The sequence below is a fragment of the Callithrix jacchus genome, chromosome 9, assembly GCF_049354715.1.
Source record: "Callithrix jacchus isolate 240 chromosome 9, calJac240_pri, whole genome shotgun sequence".
Lineage (NCBI taxonomy): Eukaryota > Metazoa > Chordata > Mammalia > Primates > Cebidae > Callithrix > Callithrix jacchus.
Window position 1 is genome coordinate 80,497,668 of NC_133510.1, and position 21,762 is coordinate 80,519,429.

The following is a 21,762-nucleotide window of genomic DNA, read 5'->3' on the forward strand; positions in this document are numbered from 1 at the left end:
TCAGCTTTAAATTTTTAAAACATAATTGATAATAGAACAAAATAATATACTCTGTTAATATATGTAGACGAAAATGTATGCTAACACTAGCACGAGAATGTGAACAGGAATGTAAAATTAAATACTGTGAGGTTTGTAAATTATATTTAAAGTGGCATAATATTATTTGAAGGCATATTCTAATAAGTTAATAGTTTATATAGTAAATCCTAGAGAAAATAGAAGAATAAAATTAAATATATGTCACCTACTAAGAATCCATTTTATAAAGAAACAGATAAAACGGTAAGAATGGAAAGATGATACTAAACACCAATCAAAATCCTTGAAAAAGTAGTTTAACATAAAGGAACTTTTAGTATCCCCACTCACAAGACTGAAAAAATTTAAGAGATAAATGGAGAATCATCTAACAAAAACCAAGCTGAAGACTAGGATAATATTTATTCAAATATATATCTAAGATAGGACCTATGTCAAAATATATAAAGAACTGTTAAAAAAAACCCTCCAAATAATGAGACAAAAGGTGGACAGAGTTTTTTACAGATGTTTTACCGAAGATGATATATGAATGACAAGCACACATGAAAAGATAGTCAACATCAAAAAATTATTAGAAAAATTTGAATTAAAACTAGTGATACACCCCTAAAATGAAAGACTGAAGATATGGAGTATTGAGTATGTGGAGCAACTGGACCTCTCATACATTGCTAGCAGGAGTTCAGAATGGTATGTTTTGGAAAACAGTGTGGCGGTTGCTTACACAATTAAATAAATAGTTATTAAATAACTCAGAAATTCCATTTGAGTTATTTATCTATGAGAAAATAAGATAAATATTAACATAAGACATATATAAATATTTATAGGGCCAGGCACTGTATATCAAGCCTGTAATCCCAGCACTTTGGGAGGCCAAGGCAGGTGTATCGCTTGAGGTCAGGAGTTCAAGACCAGCCTGGCCAACATGGTGAAACCCTGTCTCTACTAAAAATATAAAAATACAGGCATGGCAGTGTACAACTATAATCCTAGCTGCTTGGGAGGCTGAGGCATGAGAATCGCTAGAATCTGAAGGTGGAAGTTGCAGTGAGCCGAGATTGCACCACTGCACTCCAGCCTTGGTGACTGTCCAGCGCAATTCTGCCCCCCTTACTCCCCAAAAATTATAGTCCTTTATTCATAATATCCCCAAAATGGAAACAAATCAAGCATCTTTACCAGATAAATGCATAAACAAATTGTCCCATATTCAAACAATGGAATACATTTGAGCCATGCAAAATAAAGAACTAATGATACATATAACACACAGATAAATCTCAAAAGCATTATGCTAAGTGAAAACAGCCCAAAACAAAAATACTAAATGATTTCATTTCTATGAAATCCTAGAAAAGGCAAAGCTAGCATTAGAAATCACTTCAGATATTGCCTGTGTTGTAAGACATTATCTACAATGGTCATGAGAGAACATTTTGGGTGAAGGGAATATTCTACATCTTGATAGTGGTGCTGGCCACATTGAATTATTTCCTTAAATTTGTTGAATTTTACTTATGTGTAAATTCTACTTCAATCAACCTGTTAGAAATAAGAATTTGAGACCAGGCACAGTGGCTCATGCTTGTAATCCCAGCACTTTGGGAGGCTGAGGTGGGCAGATCACCTGAGGTCAGGAGTTTGAGACCAGCTGGCCAACATGACAAAACCCATCTCTACTAAAATACAAAAATTAGGCAGGCGTGGTGGTGAGCACCTGTAATCCCAGGTCCTAGGGAGGCTGAGGCATGAGAATTGCTTGAACCTGGAGGTGGAGGTTGCAATGAGCTGAGATGGTACCACTGTACTCCAGCCTGGGGGATACAGCAAGACTCTGTCTAAAAAAAAGAAAAGAAGAAAAATGGAATGTGACTCTCCTATATTTTCAGCAAATGTCAGAGTTGACTATCCAATCATATTTTTCCTTTCAGCAACCATGCTTTTTTGTTGACAGTTGAATAATTTGTCTCTCACTCTTAAAAATTGTGGTTTGTAAGTTGTCATTTTATGAGATTTTATTACTTATTTTTAAAATTACTAATATTAAAATTTAGCCAGGTTGGAATTCTCTGAAGGTATTTCAAGGGTCATTGCCTCTCTCCTATTAGATTTGATGGGAATAAAATGACAAGTAATTTATTTCATTTTAATTTTCAGAATTTTTTTCCTGAGTTCAGTCCTATTAATCCTTATGATCATGGCTGTACTAGGCTTCATGACTTTCCCTCTCTAATTCTTATGACTAGATTTTCTGTAGCATTTATAGCTTACATTTATAGAACACTTGCTATGTGGAAGACTGTCCTAACATCATACATTTACTTCCTTTAATTCTCACAGCACCCCTGTGAAGGAAGTACAGCTATTTCTTTTACCCCATTTTATAGATGATGAAACTGAGACACAGCGACTCCCAAATTCATGTAACTAGTAAGTAAGGAAGTGGAGATTTGCTTATAAGCAGTTCTACTTGACAGACCATTGCCTGACCTATCAAACTACAAATCCTATAATTTACAGATCTTAAATTCTAATTTTTAGAAGAATCAACTTACTTAAATATGATTCTGAGACCTTTCACTCTCCCTCATGATAGTTTCAAAGTGAGTTTTGCATCCCTTCCAAAGACTCATGTTGAAATTTAGTTGCCATTGTGTGTAGTAGTAAGAGATGGTGACATTAAAAGGTGATTAGGCCATGAGAACACTACTTTCATACATGGATTAATGTTGTTATTGCGGTAGTGGGATTATCATGAGAGTAGGCTGTTATAAAAGCGAATTTGGACCTTTCTGTCTCTCTTATATGAGTGTTCTCTTGCTCTTCCACCTTCCACCATGGGGAGATGCAGCAAGAAGACACTCACCACATGTGGGCCCCTCAGCTTTATACTTCCCAGCCTCCAGAACTGTAAGAAGTAAATCTCTTGTTATTTATAAATTACCCAGTTTTAGATATTCTGTTATAGTAGCAAAAATGGACTAACCCAGTGGGTTTGAGATGAATGCAATCATCTATATTTTTAGCAAGCACTATATTTTTCATCTATATTTTTATATTTCATCTATATTTTTAGCAAGTCACCATCACATCTGATTTGTTGAACTCAGGTTGGAAAACCTCATTTTGAACTTCATCTACAAAATAAGGGTGACCGTAAGCTAACTCTTTACTTTCTCAGTGCCTTTGTCTCTAGGTCTCAAAACGATGTGGTTCTTTTAAGATAAATTGGAATGACAACTCCTGGCATACAGTACATCTTTTATAGTAAGTTAATTTGGTTTTGTTGCCTTTTGGTGGTAGATATTATTGCAAAAAGATCATTGACAGTGGCTACTAATACCAATCTTACGTTTCAGTTGGAGTGAAAGATATTGCCTAATATGCAAAAGGCATTTCAAAGTGAAAAGACATCTTATTGAATGTGAACCCTTTTTAAAAAAATTCAATCTAATTGTTCCAGGAATTACAGCACATTCTCCTCCAACATGTTTCTAAAATACCAATTAGCTCCTCGTAATTGGCAAATAGGAAATATTATATTAGTATAATACAGAAGTTGTATAGCTCTATATACAATATACTCTAGGCAAAGGGAGGCAGAAATAGTCAGAGTAGAATTATAACCTTAGGTGGGCAAAGAAGCCCTCAGTTTGAATGTTATATAGTCAGCAGGAGCCCTTTTGGCTCAGTTTTGAGAAAACTAAAAACAAAAACAAAATGAATGCCTGCATCTGTGGCTTCCTCTTCAAAGGGGCATTTTTCTAGCCTTGTGCAGCTCTTAAATATTTGCAGTTGCCCTGACCCTGTATGCATTTCAGTGGCAAGCCTTCCAGCTTGGAGTTCGCCTTCCAACTGGATTTCTTCCACCAATTTTTGTTAAAGTGTTACCAGCATTTATGCTCATTTTTATTTTTGATAATTCTGAGCCACTCCCTTGGGTGGTCCAAATTATTTTCTGAGGTGCCAATATTATTTTTGCCAGCAATATACTCCCAAAGTTGCATATGTTTTGAGTTGTCTTCCTAAGTCAATGTTTCCCACAAGTTTATTATTTAGGTGCTATTTTGTTTTGCCTTGTGAGGATTACAAGTTGCATATGTCTTATCATGACCTAAACCTCATTTTAGACATGCACTTCTCTGGCTTTGTATTATCTTATAGTTTCTGAAAGTTATAATGTATTGAATAGTTTGTAAATTGCAAAATAACTACTTCCTCAGAGACATTATTTCATTTCTTTGATATCACTGGTGTTGTATTTGTTTCATATTATCCCATTGTGTAAAGCCCACTTGGGTTACTTTTTTAAAGTCTGCAAAATTTCTAACTTGCATTTCCCTCTTCTATGCTGTGTCAGCAAGAACATATACATTTTATTTTAGTTATTGGCTCTTTCATCTATAAATTACTTCGTCTTAGATAAAAGTATATAATAATTTAAAGGCCTGGAAACAATAGGCCAAAAATGACTACTTCTTCACTAAAGAAAGACATTTTTAATAAAAATGGTTATTTAATACTTTCTCTAATTTATTGTGTCTATACTAAGTATCCACTCATTTTTTAAGAACTTTGATTGCTTTTATTACTAATTTTTATAATATTTAGTGAATATAATTGCTCTCTATATCCATTATCTAAGTATAATCACTTTCAGAACAATAATGCATAGCACATTAGATATTTTCTTTAAAGTTTACCCCTTGTTATTTTAAAGTTCCTAATGTGTTTTAGCAGAAATAGAACATGATATGATTATAATAAAATAATTCTATGGATAGGCGCATCATCCTTCCTTGTCACTGAGTGTCTGTTTGGATACTTTTGAGAAGCTTGGGATTTTAAGTTGGACTTAATAAGCTTGAATCACATTGTTATATTCAACCGTTTTTAAAGGTGAGTTTAAAAACCAAAATTAAAAAATAAACTAGAAACTTTCCCCCTTTCTAGCTTCATGATTGTAGTCAAATTTTTCTGTATATCCAAGTTATAGCTATTCTTTCTATAAAGTAAAGAAAATAAATGTTCCTATACTGAGTGATTCCAATGATTAAAGGTGATAATACATAAAATGCTTAATTCAATAGCTGCTTTGAAATACACTCCACATAAGTATTATCTTTGAATGTTTTTATAATCATGACTTATTAATTTGGTAACAATGATTACTATATGTTTAGTGTCCTATTCCCTGTGTTTACTCTGTTTTCATAACCTAGGCAACTATGGTCTGATGAATGATTTAACTGCTTTAGCTGGTTGCACGATTGCATGATTTTAGCCTGATTTCATGGGATGCAGCAGAATGAACATCGCGGCTCATGGCTGTCAGTAGTGAAAAATAGCTGGAAATCAGACAAACAACTTTATTGCTGAGATTGTTTCCGGGCTAAAAGTTCTTCCAACAGCTGTTTGTTTTGGCCATTAACATGTCCATTCTTTTTTTTTTTTTTTTATGCTGGGGGAAATACAATTTTCTTTAAAAAGAGAATGCAGGCTGGTTATTTCTGAAATCAGGAAGAACGCCTGTCCTTCCACTATTGTGGTATTTTGGCTGCTCTGACAGCTGGACTGAAGGGTTTTTCCTTCTGTTTTTTTTTCCTCCTTTTTACTCTCAAAGTTCAGACTCAGACTGCTTTAGTGAGAAAAAAAGGAGCTTTGTGGCAGTTACCTTCAAGAAAAGTTTACTCCCCAAAGGAGTATTTAGTATTACATAGATACTGAGTCACTGAACAGAGACAGAGAGAGAGAGAGAGAGAGAGAGAGAGAGAGAGAGAGAGAGAGAGAATGAGAATGAGAATGAATCCCAGCCAGCAAAAAAGAAAGACACTTAACTAAAGATGCAGGGAAGTCTTGCCTCTTCCTGAAAATTATACTATTAGTTTTTTAAAAATCAGGATGACTGCTAGTTTTGTTTAAGGTATTTGTTCTGGAAATTCTAAAGCTGGAGTCTACAAGACTGAGGTTAGAAGCATTTTCTTTGGCAGCAAGAAGATACTTTTATAGAAGCCATGCCGGTTCTTGGGGTTGCCTCAAAATTGAGGCAGCCAGCTGTTGGGTCAAAGCCTGTGCATACTGCTCTTCCGATACCAAATCTTGGCACGACTGGGTCACAGCACTGTTCTTCAAGACCTTTGGAACTTGCTGAAACAGAGAGCTCCATGCTTTCTTGTCAGCTTGCATTAAAATCAACCTGTGAATTTGGAGAGAAGAAAACCCTCCAAGGAAAAGCCAAGGAGAAAGAAGACAGCAAGGTTAGTGGCTGAAGTTACCTGCAGACTTATATTGCTAAAATGTACGTTTCTTTTTAAGTGCGCTATAAAACGTGTTATGAAATGGTGAGTAGTAGAGGAATACCAGTGTTAGGATGTAAGTAGTTAGAATGGCTGAAAAGCTGAACATTTCGCTTATGTAAAAACTGCATTCTTAGTTTAAAGTTGTAAAATTCATGATGAAAATTTTCTGAATATGTATATGTTGTCATTATTTAGTACTACTTATTGATGAATGCCTAGTTAGTTCCAGATATTCTATTACTAAAAACATGATCAATCACAAATGTGAGAAAAAGAGAACCTATTTTCATATATAGTGCAATATAAGTATGAAATGTATACCTACTGCAATGTATGAAGATAGGGACTTTTGAAAAGAGATTTATTTGTAATAATCCATGTAGACACCATCACTTTTCTCTAAATGTCATTTGCATTTCAAACAATTTCTGTTTGAATATTTGTATCCTAGGCTGCTTAATTCATTACAGTATCAAGGAAAATGAAATTTTATTTTCCTTGATACTGTACCTTTGTTTGGATTTTCACTTGTAAACTGAAAACCTACTCTTTTACTTATTACTGATATATTTTTCAGCCATTTAATTTCTGATATTTTGTGAGTAGTTGCTCATAGCCCCTGGTTTCTAAAGCATACTACAGCCGTTTTCTCCAGTCACTGAAAGCTAGCATGGCCTTGCAGTTGCTGAACTTGGTGGGGATACATTTGTACCTTGATAAGCATCACTTTTGTTTAGTTTATTTTTATTTTTATTGGTACATATTAGGTGTATGTTTATGAGGTTCATGAGCTGTTCTGATATAGGCAGACAATGTGTCATAACCACATCAGGGTAAGTGGGGTATCCATCACCTCAAGCATTTATCATTTATTTGTGTTGAAAACATTCCAAATATAAATTCTTTTGGTTATTTTAAAATGTAGAATAAATTATTGTTGACAACAGTCATCCTGTTGTGCTATCAAATACTAGATCTTATTCATTCTACCTAACTTATTTTTGTACCCATTAACCACCCACACTCCCCCTGGCCCCCCTAGCCACCACCCTTTCCAGCCTCTGGTAACCATCATTCTACTAAGCATCACTTTTTAATGCAGCATTAACCATGATGTCAAGCTTTCCAAAGACAGTCTCATCCCTGGCTTCTTAGGAAATATTTTGGTTTTACTCTGCTATCCAAATGTTAATTTAAAATAATTTAAGGAAAAAGCCTTTATATAAAAATCAACTCTAGAAGTGAAAAAGAAAGCCACTCATTTTTCTGCAGTGCCTATTCCACCTTCACCTATTCAGATGCTGTAAGCTTCATCCCAGATGCAACTTTATTCATAAAGTCTTTGCTAAGCTATTCTCCTCCATTCCTCTTTCCCAATTCTTTGTAGAAATGCTTGTGTATTTTAATTATCTGAATACTTTCTTTTAATTATCTAGATAATTTCTTTGCATCTTCACTAAGTTGAAAATGTATAGAAGGGAGGTCTTGTGTCATATTCTGTCTTCCAGGTCTCTCCTTCTACAATGCTTTATGCCTAATAAGAATTAAATAGTAGTTGGATGAATGAATACAGGAATTAATGAATCAATGAATGAATAAACAGTTATTTCGAGAAAGATTTAGTTAAGTTTGCTCATCTTTTTCCATCATTTTGAAATGAGAAATGTTCCCTTGTCCCCCTCATAGGGCGTGTGACAGCGGGAGTGGCTTGCTTCTTCAATGCCCTAATGCCGAAAGCTCTAGGGGGAGCATGCAGATGGGCAGGTTGTGGGGCTTCGACCCCACAGCAGCATCTAGGGTTGAGTGTTTACAGCTCCTGAAGCTCCAGTGGGCATGTGTTACAGTGTGTTCTTTTAGTTTTGCAGTCTGAAGGTGGATTGTGTTAATCTGCTTGATTAGACCCTCTGCCTTATGGCAAGGACAGAGGGCTTTCTGTATCCTGGGTTCCTGCCTTGGTGTACCGGAAAAAAGAAAATGCAACATTTGGGCATGAAAACAGAAATGCCTGTCCTCACTAGGTCCGTGGGCACAGGCCCAGGGGTGGAGCCCTAGCCAGGGACCCCATCTTTCTCTACCCGGCACTTCCCTGCCCCCTTCCCATATCAATTTTATCTATGAAACAAGGGTTTGAGAATGGATGATTTGTGGAGTTCTATGTCTAACAAAGCATTGTTCATGTGAGAAAAATCAGGTAAAAGGAAGTACTATTTGAGGGTTCATAGTTCTCAGTCCAATGTGAATAATATAGAATAAAAAGCAGGGAAATTTAAATTATCAACAAAAGACTAAAGCTGTTTAACTTTTTGCAAATAATTAAAAGAAATGCCATGCAAATGTATTCTAATGTTCTGTGTATCCTCAAGTCTATATGGATTCAATGGAAAGAATAGAGAGACACATTTTCTCTGCTGACCATTGCTGTCTTTTCTGCAGTTTTAGTGAAACTTTCAGTTTGCGAAATCCCCTTGGCCTAGGACTTGAGCACTATAAGCACTGTTTTCAATATAATTTTGGTTGATCTCTTTGGTTAGCAAACATATTAATCAAGCATCTGATATCCCAATAAGCCTCTGTGGTAAGCAAAGTTGTATTTATAGGGATGTTTTTACCATGCCACTTATCAGATTAAAAATGTTTTCAAACAAATGTAAAGACTGCCTGGTCAGCAGTTCAGAATATTTCTAAATGTTCAAAAGAAGTATATTTAGTTATTTTTGCTTTTGAAAAAAAAAACAGAACTGAAGTAAATAGCAAAAATGTTCAAGGTAGTTATATTAGAGAGAGTTAGACTTGGCTGCAAAAGCAGAAAAGTCAACACAACAATAGCATAAAGAAGATAGAAGTTTATTTTGTTTTCATATAAAGAAAACCTGGAATAGGGCAGTCCATGTATAGCTGGCAGGGAGACTTCAGGAAGTTGTCAGGGAACCAGGCTCTATTTTGGTTGCCATCATCCATTTGTGGCTTATACCTCAGTCTTCTGTTTTTGAGAGAGAGTCTTACTCTGTTGCCAGGCTGGAGTGCAGTGGCGTGATCTCGGCTCACTGTAGCCTCTGCCTCCTGTGTTAAGGCGATTCTTCTGACTCATCCTCCTAAGTAGCTGGACTATAGACATGCACTGCTATGCTCAGCTAATTTTTGTATTTGTAGTAGAGATGGGGTTTCACCATGTTGGCCAGGATGGTCCCAATCTCTTGACCTCATGATCTGCCTGCCTCAGTCTCCAGAAGTGATAGGATTACAAGTGTGAGCCACCACACCAGGACCACCTCATAGTCTTCAGTAGATAACTGAGCTCCACTAAATTAAAAAGATATACCCTGTTTTATTAAATATTCTTCCACATTGGCCTATTTATAGTTCCAAGGCCTTACCTTGCTTCAGTGGAGACTGGAAAATGTAGTATTTGTTCTAGGCAGCGATGTGCTCAGCTAAAAATTATGGGTTCAATTTCTAGAAAAAGGCACCATGGATAGTACCCACAATAGACGACTGCTATTAAAAAACATTTATGTGGGGTACTCTGCTAGTCCTTGTACCAAACAGTTTCATGATCCAGTTTGAGAGAACAAATTTACATAGGACAGTTCAGAAATGTGTGTTCAGTTGTTGCTCCCTTCACCTATTGTTGTTTCAATTAGTGCAAATGCCATCATTCCAGTCATCTGATCACGAATTCCTAGACAAACATCTGGTGAAGTACATCATCACTTTACATCCCATAATTTGCTAGAAATTGGAAATTTTACTTCTGTATTATAGCTTGGGATTATCTTTTTCTGCACTTTCCCATCCTTTAGTGGCCTTTTAAAGTTTTCTATCAATTATTTCAATGACTCTAAGTTGGTATCCTCTCCTCTGTGTCTCTCCACCTGCATCCATGCAACACATTCACCATCCTGCTTAAGAAAAAATTTATTTGCTTCTCATATATTATAATGTCTTCATTCAGGTGTTCTTGCCTCCCAATTGTCACTTTCTCTGTTTCTATCATAGCTCCATCTAGGAACTACATCCCAGATGTCTTCTTCCTGGGTGTCCCAATTTCTTCAGAATGTTTAGTCCCACTGTCCTTTAACAAATAAATAATACTAGTTCCAGACTCTATGTCATATGCAGTTGGAAAACCTTCCACAATATTTCAAGGGCTTATGTTTTCCTTAGCTATATCTTTTTCTGATTTCTTTCTTATCTCTAATTTTCTAATCTCTCTCATATGGATTTGTTTTTCCATTATTCCTGGGCATACACCCAAATGAAGAACAGAGTCACTTTGCCTTGAAACCTTTACTTAACATTCTGGAGATTAAGGTTAAGAAAGAGTGTTCTATTTTGTCACAGCTCAGCAAACAATATCCAATTAAGCATTAGACATCCCTGTTCATGAAAGTTTCTTGGCTATGCTGCTGCAGAGAACTCCCTGGCTTTTACTTCTCAATCCCCAGTCTCCTTCCAACTTGATCTGCCACCTTTCTTTTACTCCGATTTTCATTTCCAACTTATTTCCAGTCTTGGGCTCACTCATTCCTTCCCTCTCAGATTACTTGTGCAAACTCAAGATTCTGTTTTACATTATTATAGAAAGCAATTATATTTTGTGGACCAGGCTTGTATTTTATAGAATTTTTTTTACTTTATTCTGAGACCATTTCAAAGAAAGTATTATAATCTACATTTACAGAGAAATAAACTGAGTATCAGAGAGAGTAGGAGTCACGCATAGGGTCAGACAGTTAACTAGTAACCAAATCCATAATTTGAATTCAAATTTGTTCCTAGGAAGGCTTTTTTCTATGTTACTTTATTTATATTTTCTCTTAATGATATAACAGCAATAATTTTTCTAGATTTACCATATTATTCAAATCTTACCCACTATTTAAAATTATTTCAAAAGTCAAATATAAGTATAGACAAATTGCTGTAAATGCTAAAAGGATGGAGAGATTGCATCTGCTAAAGAAATGTCTTGAAGGAGTAGAGGCATTTATGTCCGTGGTAGAATGTATGCTTATTTAATTTTCCTATTTGCTAGTTAAGGGCAAGCATGGTAGGAATTATTTTTTAATATTGTGTTCACACAGGGCTGGCACAAATGCTTTAGAAACAGAAGATTAAAAAAAGAAAACAAACATAAATAATAATATTGTTAAGCAAATATATTGTATAAATAGTATCCTTTTGTAGAATTTTAGGGCTGAGAGAGATCCTATTTGAATGAAACATTCAGAAAAGACTGAATTTTTGGAATTTAATGAGCAGATAGGACTCAGATGTAGACAGAGAAAACAATCTTTTGAGGAAAAGTTGACATTTCATACTTTTTAATTTTTTTGAAAGCTTCAATATTTTGTATACATTTGATGCCAGTTTGCTGAACACATTCACATTCTTCTTAGTTTCTTTTTTCTTGTATCATAGCCATCTTTCTTTCCTTTAATAAGCACTAAGACATTAAATATATTGTTTATAGAAACATAAAGCCAATAGATATATCATCAGTTTTCAGGCAAAATAATTACTACATGTTTGGTATTTATGCTATCAAATCACCAACAATTATCCATAGCCAATTTTGAACTTGAAAGATTAAGTGGCATAATTAAAAGAACATTGTATTAGGAGCTCTAATTTTGAAAAGTTTACATAACTTATTCTTAAAAGGGAATTAAACCACTATAAATGAAGCATAGTATTTATGGAAAACAGCAGGTATACAATGGAGAAAGATCTTATGTAAGAACAAGACCAAATGACACTGGCAATGATTTTTAGGATAAATCATTGCAGAGAGGGTCTAATATTAACTAATGTTTAGAGACTGGGTATACGTCAGGTACTGGGCCAAATACTTCATGGAGTATTCCATTCAGTCCTCACAACAGCCTTATGACATAGGCATTATTATTCTTCCCATTTTACAGATGGAGAAACTGCAGCTTAGAGAGGTTAAGTTACTTGCCAGTATCTCAGTGCTAGAGTGTGGTAGAATACAGATTCAAACTAAGGCTATATGGTTTCAGAAGACATTATTCTTAACCAATAAACTACATTGCAATAATAAATACTTCTCCCGGGGTTAGGGGAAGAGAAAGAGGACTTCTGATTGACCTAATTTTTATGTAGAATAGTATGGTTTGTTTTAGGTAATAAATTAGCATTGTCGATGAATTGTAAATCAATCAGTGGCTGTGTGAAATGCCTAGAATTATCAGGAGAAGACAATTAAGTTGACACATGGTCTCTACCGAATTGTTTGAATAACAGAAATAAATAAAAGGAACCCCATGATAGAAATATAGCAGCAGATGTCAATAAAGTAGATCACGGCTCTGGCCTCCAGCTGTTTCCTTCTTGGAGAAGTTGCCTGATTGCTGAGGACTGTCAATGCTCCTGTTGGCTTGCTCACATGGTAGCATTTCCAGAGCTGGCCAGGCCTACAGCTGCATAGGTCAGCTCTCAGGTCTCTAGACGATTCCGCCTTCTTTGCCTATTTCTGCTGTGCTTGCACATTTAGTTATTTGTATTTAAAGAAACATGATTATTTCTTTTTCTAGTTATAACTCTCCAGGTATCACAGTTAAACTGCTACAGTCATTTTAATTGTTTTTGCTTTTGTGGTAGCAATGGTCAGAGAAGGTTGAAATAAAGCTGGAATTTTAACATTTTCTCTACTGGCAGAAGGGTCAGCGTTTCATTATTATAAACTTATTGCTCTTGAGTAATAATTGGTTGAAATGTGACCATCGATATTATTGTCTATTATTTTTGTTCATGCTTTACAGTGTGTTTATAGTTATTTTCCATGCTTTGAACTAAAATTTATTAAAATTTTTGACACTGATTACTTGATTAAATGTTACTGAAAAGTTCATACTTTTAAATTTTTTTGAACGTTTCAATATTTTATGTATATTTGATGCCAATTTAATGAACACATTCTTCTTTCTTTTTTTTTTCTTGTAGCCATTTTTCTTTCCTTTAATAAACACTAAGACACTAAATATATTGTTTACAGAAACATAAAGCCAATAGATACATCACTAACTTTCAGGTAAAATAATTACTACATGTTTGGTTTTTATGCTATCAAATCACCCACAATTATCCATAGCCAATTTTGAACTTGAAAGATTAAGTGGCATAATTAGAAGAGCATTGTGTTAGGAGCTCTAATTTTGAATTAAACTTCTGCTAGAAGTACAATTGTTTAAGCATAAATCATTTATACTCTCTGGAGTTCAATCTCTGCATCTGTAAAAAATGAAATGAAACGAGGATAAAGTAACTTACAAAACTTTTCTAAGAGTAACGTTTTATCTCCTCCCTTTCTCTTTCTTCCTGATTTTGTCCCATTGGTTATCCCATTTCTCATATTGTCAATGTCTTCATCCCCAGTGGATCACTGGACCAGGATATTTCAGCTTTTGCACCAGTGACATTTGGAACTGATAACACTGTTTTGGGCATAGGGATGGGGCCTGTTGTGAGCAGCGTAGGATATTTGGCAGTATGCCTTCCTCAATCCACCAAGAATCAGTGGCAAAATCAAACACAGCTGAGAAATGCTGCTTTAGAATCAGCTTCCAATAATATTTTGGTCTTTTCTAATTTAAATCATAATAACAACAATAATCATTTTCTTCACCATATTTCAATCGCTCCTTATTTCCTATTTCACAGAGACATTTCTTGAAAGTGTAGTTTGTGTTCATGGTCACTGTGTCAGGCTTTGCATTTGCTTTACTTGATCTCTGAAAGAAAGTTTTTGGAGAACTTTGACTTTTGGAATATTCCAGTATTTACTAGCAAAATGACTTTAGCAAGTCAATTAATACGTAAGTCTCATTTTCTTCCTCTTTAAAATGAGGATAATAATGTAAATAAACATATAGAATTTTTGTGAAGATTAAAAGAGACATTGGATATAAACTGTATGCCAGTAGAGGGCCTAGTATAGTTGGTGATCAACATTTATTACTCACTATTATTATATTATAAAAGAATCTGATATTTTTATATAAAAATTAATAAAATTAAGAATTGGTAGTAGAATAGAAGAAGCAGTGATTACTTCTCCATAGATGGGAAAGGTAACATTTCAACCATGTCTTGAAGGCCAGGCATGGTGGCTTATACCTGTAATCTGAGCACTATGAGAGGCTGAGGCAGGCCAATTACCTGAGGTCAGGAGTTTGAGATCAGCCTGGCCAACATGATGAAACCCCTTGGCTACTAAAATTATATAAATTAGCCAGGCGTGGTGGCAAATACCTGTCATCACAGCTGCTCAGGAGGCTGAGGCATGAGAATCACTTGAACCTGGGAGGTGGAGGTTGCAGTGAGCCAAGAGGGCACCATTGCACTCCCGCCTAGGGGATAGACCAAGAATCTGTCTCAAAAAAAAATAAAATAAAATAAAATTTTGATTTAGTCAAGTAAATATGGAAAAAAAGAGTATTTCAAATGGAATAGCATTTACCAGACTATGGAATACTGTGTTGTGTTTATAAACCTACATATTACTCACCAATCTTAGGATGTAGGATGCAAGCAAAAGAAAATAGTCTAATTTAAGGCAGTGGGAAGATGGGCATTAAATGCATTGTAAAGAGATAGGATATATTCTGTACAGATGGAAGAAGTATGCTAAATATCAAAGTGACATGACTAAGTTCATATCGTGAAAGCTGACAAAATAAAACATATAAAGAGCCAGTAAATGGGAAGTATTTTCAAAATGCAGTTGAGGAGAGTGTGAAAGAGCCAAGTTCTGACTAAAGTTTGAAGCTCAAGAGCGATGGAAAAGGTACAAGTCCTGTAAAAGAAGCTATAGATGTTTGGGTTAAGTTACTAATGATCAACAATCCAAAAATTCTTTGTCTTGAAAGATAAATACATTTTCTTCATACAAGTAACATACAGTTTAGTTGGAAGTAGCAAGTAGTAGTTAAAACTAAGGATTATTAATAACACTTTTTGAGTACATACCACATGTTGAAAGCTTTACCCAAGCTATGATTCCAATCAAACAGCTGTGGCAACTGATCTCAGAAGGATGCTACGGTGGAGTTGGAATTCCAATCTAGGTCGATTTCACTTCCTTGTCCTTTTTCTCCAAGTCTCCCTCTCTGATGTTTCCTCACAACAATGTATAGACAACCAATAGTCAAAATCAATGTTATTCTTTACTGTCTTTGTGGATACTGAACCACATAATAGAAAAACAAAGGAAATAATACATTCTTACTAGGAGTACTGAACCAATCTGACAAATTTCACTTTGAACTCTTCCTTCTCTAAATGCCACTGTTACTTCATTTTTGCTTTAAGAATTGTTTTCCTTTGGGTTACTAGTCCCTGGGACCAATAGAGAAATTAAGTATCTGTGGTAGAGTTCATTAATTGGTTACATGGCAGGACTTCCCCACTGAAAACCATAGAATTATTTGTTAAAATGTGTTGCAATTCTGCCTGGAAAAAAGTTACCACATGAAAGAGTCATGTAAAAATGGAACATTTCCCCAGTATAACAGCATGATGCTATCTCCATAAATGAAAAGCAAAAACAGATGAATAAAAACTATGGGCTATCTCTTTTTTTTTCTGTATTTGATATTGTATAGAACTTTTTTGTAAAACTGAAAACCTGGGGTGGGCAGGTTCAAAATTTTTCATAAAAAAAAGTGACCAAGCAAATGTTATATACAATCAAAATGGCATTGTACTAGTTAAGGTCATGCTAATTTCTATTACAGATAAACCCTAGGTTTCAGTTGCTTAACACAATATAAATTTATTGTTCACTTTTTTTAATGGTCCTATATAGTTAGGAGTTAACAAACTCTGACCCAGAGGTGAAATCTGGCCTGGTTCCCATTTCCTAAATAAAATCTTGTTGGAACACAGCCCTGACACTGGTTTATGTGTTACTTGTGGCTGCTTTTATCCTTTAATGGCAGAGATCAGTATTCACAATAGGGAAGACATGGATTGCAAAGACTAAAATATTTACTGTCTGACCATTTATAGAAAATGGTTGCTGACAAATATATATAGTAACAAAGAAACCAGATTCTCTCCAGCTTATGGTGTCATCGTCTTATCTCTAGCCATCTCTATTCAGCCATCAGTGAATAGAGCAAATGGAGAATTGCATAAGAGGCTTGGAAATTCCACATATCACTTTCACTCTATTTCATTGGTCAGAACTCAATCAGATGATAATACCTAATTGCAAGAGAGACTAGGAAATATAGTGTAAGTGTGTACTCAGGTATTAAGGGAGATAGTTTGGTAAACTATTAGCCAGCATTTAGTTAGCCAGAAGCTTGTTAATTAGCCACATGTTCAAGATTAAGCAAAAATTCACCTTTTAAAAAAATAACCTAAGGTGCTCAAATTGTCAATAAGTTGTCCAGAATTACAGGGATACATCTTTAAAAGCAAAACACTGAATAAGATAAGAATCATGATGATACTTCTAAGTTAATAAATAAAGATCTTGCAGTTAACGCAGCTGTTAAAATAGACCAGGTCCATGTATACACAAATACCATATAAAAAGCTCGCCACGGTCTTCAGACTCCTCTGGCTGTTTCCGACCTCAGGGTCTTTCTAGCTATTTTTTTTCTTATTTATGTACTTATTTATTTCTTTTTTTAAATTGCATTTTAGGTTTGGGGTACATGTGAAGAACGTGCAAGATTGTTGCGTAGGTCCACACGTGGCAGTGTGATTTGCCACCTTCCTCCCCTTCACCTATATCTGGCATTTCTCCCATGCTATCTCTCCCCAACTCCCCACCCCCCGCTGTCCCTCCCCTATTTCCCCCCAACAGACCCCAGTGTGTAGTGCTCCCCTCGCTGTGTCCATGTGTTCTCATTGTTCAACACCTGCTTATGAGTGAGAATATGCGGTGCTTGATTTTGTGTTCTTTGTCAGTTTGCTGAGAATGAAGGTTTCCAACCTTGAATAGACCAATAACAAGGTCTGAAGTCAAGGCAGCAATTAAGAGCCTACCACACATGAAAAGCCCAGGTCCAGATGGGTTCACAGCTGAATTCTACCAGACACACAAAGAGGAGCTGGTACCATTCCTTCTGAAACTATTCCAAATCTAAAAAGAGGGAATCCTTCCCAAATCATTTTATGAGACCAACATCATCCTGTTACCAAAACCCAGCAGAGACCCAACAAGAAAAGAAAACTTCAGGCCAATATCCATGATGAACATAGATGCAAAAATCTTCAATAAAATACTGGCAAGCCGATTACAACAGCACATCAAAAAACTTATCCACCATGATCAAGCAGGATTTATCCTGGGGATGCAAGGCTGGTTCAACATACGCAAGTCTATAAATGTAATTCACCACATAAACAGAACCAAAAACAAAAACCACATGATTATCTCAAGTGACGCAGAGAAGGCATTCGACAAAATTCAACAGCGCTTTATGCTAAAAACCCTCAATAAACTCAGTATTGATGGAAAGTATCTCAAAGTAATAAAAGCTATTTATGACAAACCAACAGCCAATATCATACTGAATGGGGAAAAACTGGAAGCATTCCCTTTGAAATCCGGCACTAGATAAGGATGCCCTCTTTCACCACTCCTATTCAATATAGTACTGGAAGTTCTAGCCAGAGCAATCAGGCAAGAAAAAGAAATAAAGCGTATTCAAATAGGAAAGGTGGAAGCCAAATTGTCTCTATTTGCAGACGACATGATAGTATACCTAGAAGACCCCATCGCCTCAGCCCAAAAACTCCTGAAAGTGATAAGCAACTTCAGCAAAGTCTCAGGATATAAAATCAATGTGCAAAAACCACAAGCATTCCTATACACCAATAACAGACGTAAAGAGAGCCAAATCAAGAATGAACTGCCATTCACAATCGCTACAAAAAGAATAAAAAACCTAGGAATACAACTCACAAGGAACGTAAGGGACCTCTTCAAGGAAAACTACAAACCACTACTCAACGAAATCAGAGAGGACACAAACAGATGGAGAAACATTCCATGTTCATGGTTAGGAAGAATCAATATCGTGAAAGTGGCTATACTGCCCAAAGTAATTTACAGACTCAACACTATCCCCATCAAGCTACCATTGACTTTCTTCACAGAACTGGAGAAAACCACCATGAACTTCATATGAAACCAAAAGAAAGCCCGTATAGCCAAGTCAATTCTAAGCAAAAAGAACACAGCGGGGGGCATCACACTACTGGATTTCAAACTATACTACAAGGCCACAGTAATCAAAACAGCATGGTACTGGTACCAAAACAGAGATATAGACCAATGGAACAGAACAGAGGCATCGGAGGCAACACAACATATCTACAACCATACAATCTTTGATAAATCTGACAAAAACAAGCAATGGGGAAAGTATTTCCTGATTAATAAATGGTGTTGGGAAAACTGGCTAGCCATGTGCAGAAAGCAGAAACTGGACCCCTTCCTGACACCTTACACTAAAATTAACTCCAGATGGATTAAATACTTAAACATAAGACCTGGCACCATAAAAACCCTAGAAGAAAATCTAGGCAAAACCATTCAGGACATAGGAGTAGGCAAGGACTTCATGACCAAAACACCAAAAGCATTGGCAACAAAAGCCAAAATAGCAAATGGGACCTAATCAAACTCCACAGCTTCTGCATGGCAAAAGAAACAGTCATTAGAGTGAATTGGCAACCAACAAAATGGGAAAAAATTTTTGCAGTTTACTCATCTGACAAAGGGCTGATATCCAGAATTTACAAAGAACTCAAACAGATTTACAGGAAAAAACAAACAAGCTCATTTAAAAATGGGCAAAGGATATGAACAGACACTTTACAAAAGACATACATGAGGCAAAGAAACATGAAAAAATGCTCATCATCACTGGTCATTAGAGACATGCAAATCAAAACCACATTGAGATACCATCTCACACCAGTTAGAATGGCGATCATTAAAAAATATGGAGACAACAGATGCTGGAGAGGATGTGGAGAAATAGGAACACTTTTACACTGTTGGTGGGAGTGTAACTTAGTTCAACCATTGTGGAAGACAGTATGGCAATTCCTCAAGGCCTTAGAAATAGAAATTACGTTTGAGCCAGCAATCCCATTACTGGGTATATATCCCAAGGACTATAAATCATTCTACTATAAGGACACATGCACACAAATGTTCATTGCAGTACTGTTTACAATAGCAAAGACCTGGAACCAACCCAAATGCCCATCGGTGATAGACTGGATTGGGAAAATGTGGCAGATATACACCATGGAATATTATGCAGCAATCAAAAATGATGTGTTTGTGTCATTTGTAGGGACATGGATGAATCTGGAGAACATCATTCTCAGCAAACTGACACAAGAACAGAAAATGAAATACCGCATATTCTCACTCATAGGCGGGTGATGAAAAATGAGAACACATGGACACAGGGAAGGGAGTACTAAACACTGGGGTCTATTCGGGGGAATAGGGGAGGGACAGTGAGGGGGGAGAGCTGGGGAGGGATAGCCTGGGCAGAAATGCCAAATGTGGGTGAAGGGGAGGAAGGCAGCAAAACACACTGCCGTGTGTGTACCTATGCAACTGTCTTGCATGTTCTGCACATGTACCCCAAAACCTAAAAGGCAATTAAAAAAAAATAAAATAAACATAATTCACCACATAAACAGAACCAAAGACAAAAACCACACGATTATCTCAATTGATGCGGAGAAGGCCTTTGACAAAATTCTAGCTATTTTTAATTTCTCCTCTTCCAACATGCTTATCCAGTCTTACATCCTGGAAGCAGGTCTCTCTCTTGGTCCTGCACCCTTGCTTCTACTTGCTTTGGTACTCTGTTGTTAGAGTTCTTTTCTTGCTGGACCCGGAAACTCTCCATCAGAGCTGGGAACCAGAAAGGCCAAGACAATGTGAGATCTAAATTCTAGAAGAGAAATTTAACAAATCAGGTGAAGTCAAGTGTCTTGAAGCAAGAAGGAGACATTTGCAGGATTTTAGATGATGCCAAATAGGTGACTGCATAGTTGTGTATGGGAATGTTCTCTCTCTTGGCTTGGAGATACTGTGAAACTGCTGTCAGCTCATTGCAAATTGGTTCCAAGGGGCACTGAATGGGAATGTGTGACTGGGTGATTGGAAAACTCAGCATCAAAAGAAGAAAATCATATTACAATCCTTTCAGAGCATGGTAAGCACATATAAATATATTACAGAGAACAACCTCTTCAAATGTAAGATGAATTTCTAAGGTAATTTGTCTGTAGATTTAGTTGTGATGTAAGACTGTCTGTCTCCAAGTTTCTCCTTCTCTTTAACAGGGTTCACTGTTTAGCTTCAGCTTGGATCAAGTTAAATTGTTACTTTTTAGACTCTTAAAAAATATACAGATTATATATTTCCCTTTATTGTCCCTGAATGCTCACATCTTTCATATAATCTTGCTGTGCCTTTTTTGGACAATTTATTGAATGTCTACAGAGTGATATTTTTGCCAGAACTTTTTATGTTATTATTTTGACCCATATATTATTTGGATTCTGTTTCACATTTCTTTTCTTTTCAAACCATCTGCTTTTTATAGCTGTTTCTTCCTTCCTTTGGCTGGCTTTTTGATATCTATACTTGTGTGTTGCCTTCGTCCATTGAATACAAGGTTTATTATTGTCTCCAACAATCTGTTCTCTCAGCTATTTTCTATGGATTCCAGATAGACCTATTGTATTATACAAAGAGACTGCATTTCAGTAAATGTAAAACCTTTCAGTTACCACTTCTAGATCTGACCCTAGGTAACTTTCCTTGTCTTTGTTAATTAGTGTGTGTGTGTGTGTGTGTGTGTGTGTGTGTGTGTGTGTATCTTATAGGCATTATGGAAAATATGCTTAGAAAAACTAGGATTCTTTTTAGGATCTATATTCAATTTTGCAATTTTAAATTCCTGTTTAATATGACGTAGAAGTCACAGAAATGATTATAATGCAGATTTTCAACTATCATGGCTTTTATTATAGGTTTAGATATAATTGTTTTATTTAGAGCAGGTTTCTACTCTCTAATTATGACAATTAAAAATATATGCAAACAATACCAAACGCCTCATAAAGGGTGGGGGTCTTGCCCCAGTTTTCAACTAGTTTGGACCCTGTCTTGTTTGAAAAAAAGATTTAGAAGAATTAAAAAACATGCATACTATATAAAATTTCAAAACATATGCAAATAAAATGGGATTCTAAGAAGAAAAGAACACTAAAAATGGATAAAACTAGAGGAAAGGCCGATGCATACAAATTTTGTTGTGCAATTGTGTACAGTGGCTAGGGAGTCCTCTACACACTTTGGTCTGAGCTGCTGAGCTGCGGATACATTAAGATTAAT

General features: G+C 35.8%; 1 protein-coding gene across 11 annotated transcripts in view; it reads left to right on the forward strand.

Annotated features, from left to right (window-relative positions):
• Positions 1–21,762, forward strand: part of NAV3 (neuron navigator 3) — an 872,565-nt gene that overhangs the window by 475,630 nt on the left and 375,173 nt on the right. For 7 of the 11 annotated variants that reach the window (XM_054238645.2, XM_054238646.2, XM_054238647.2 and 4 more), the window contains exon 1: positions 5,686–6,305. The exons of 2 other annotated variants lie outside the window; for them this stretch is intronic. In XM_054238645.2, the coding sequence (XP_054094620.1) occupies positions 6,063–6,305 (243 nt within the window). In that variant the 5' untranslated portion in view covers positions 5,686–6,062. Of the gene's footprint in view, positions 1–5,685; positions 6,306–21,762 lie in introns of those variants that run through there. 2 more of the 11 variants (XM_054238649.2, XM_078336920.1) reach the window with 1 other exon arrangement.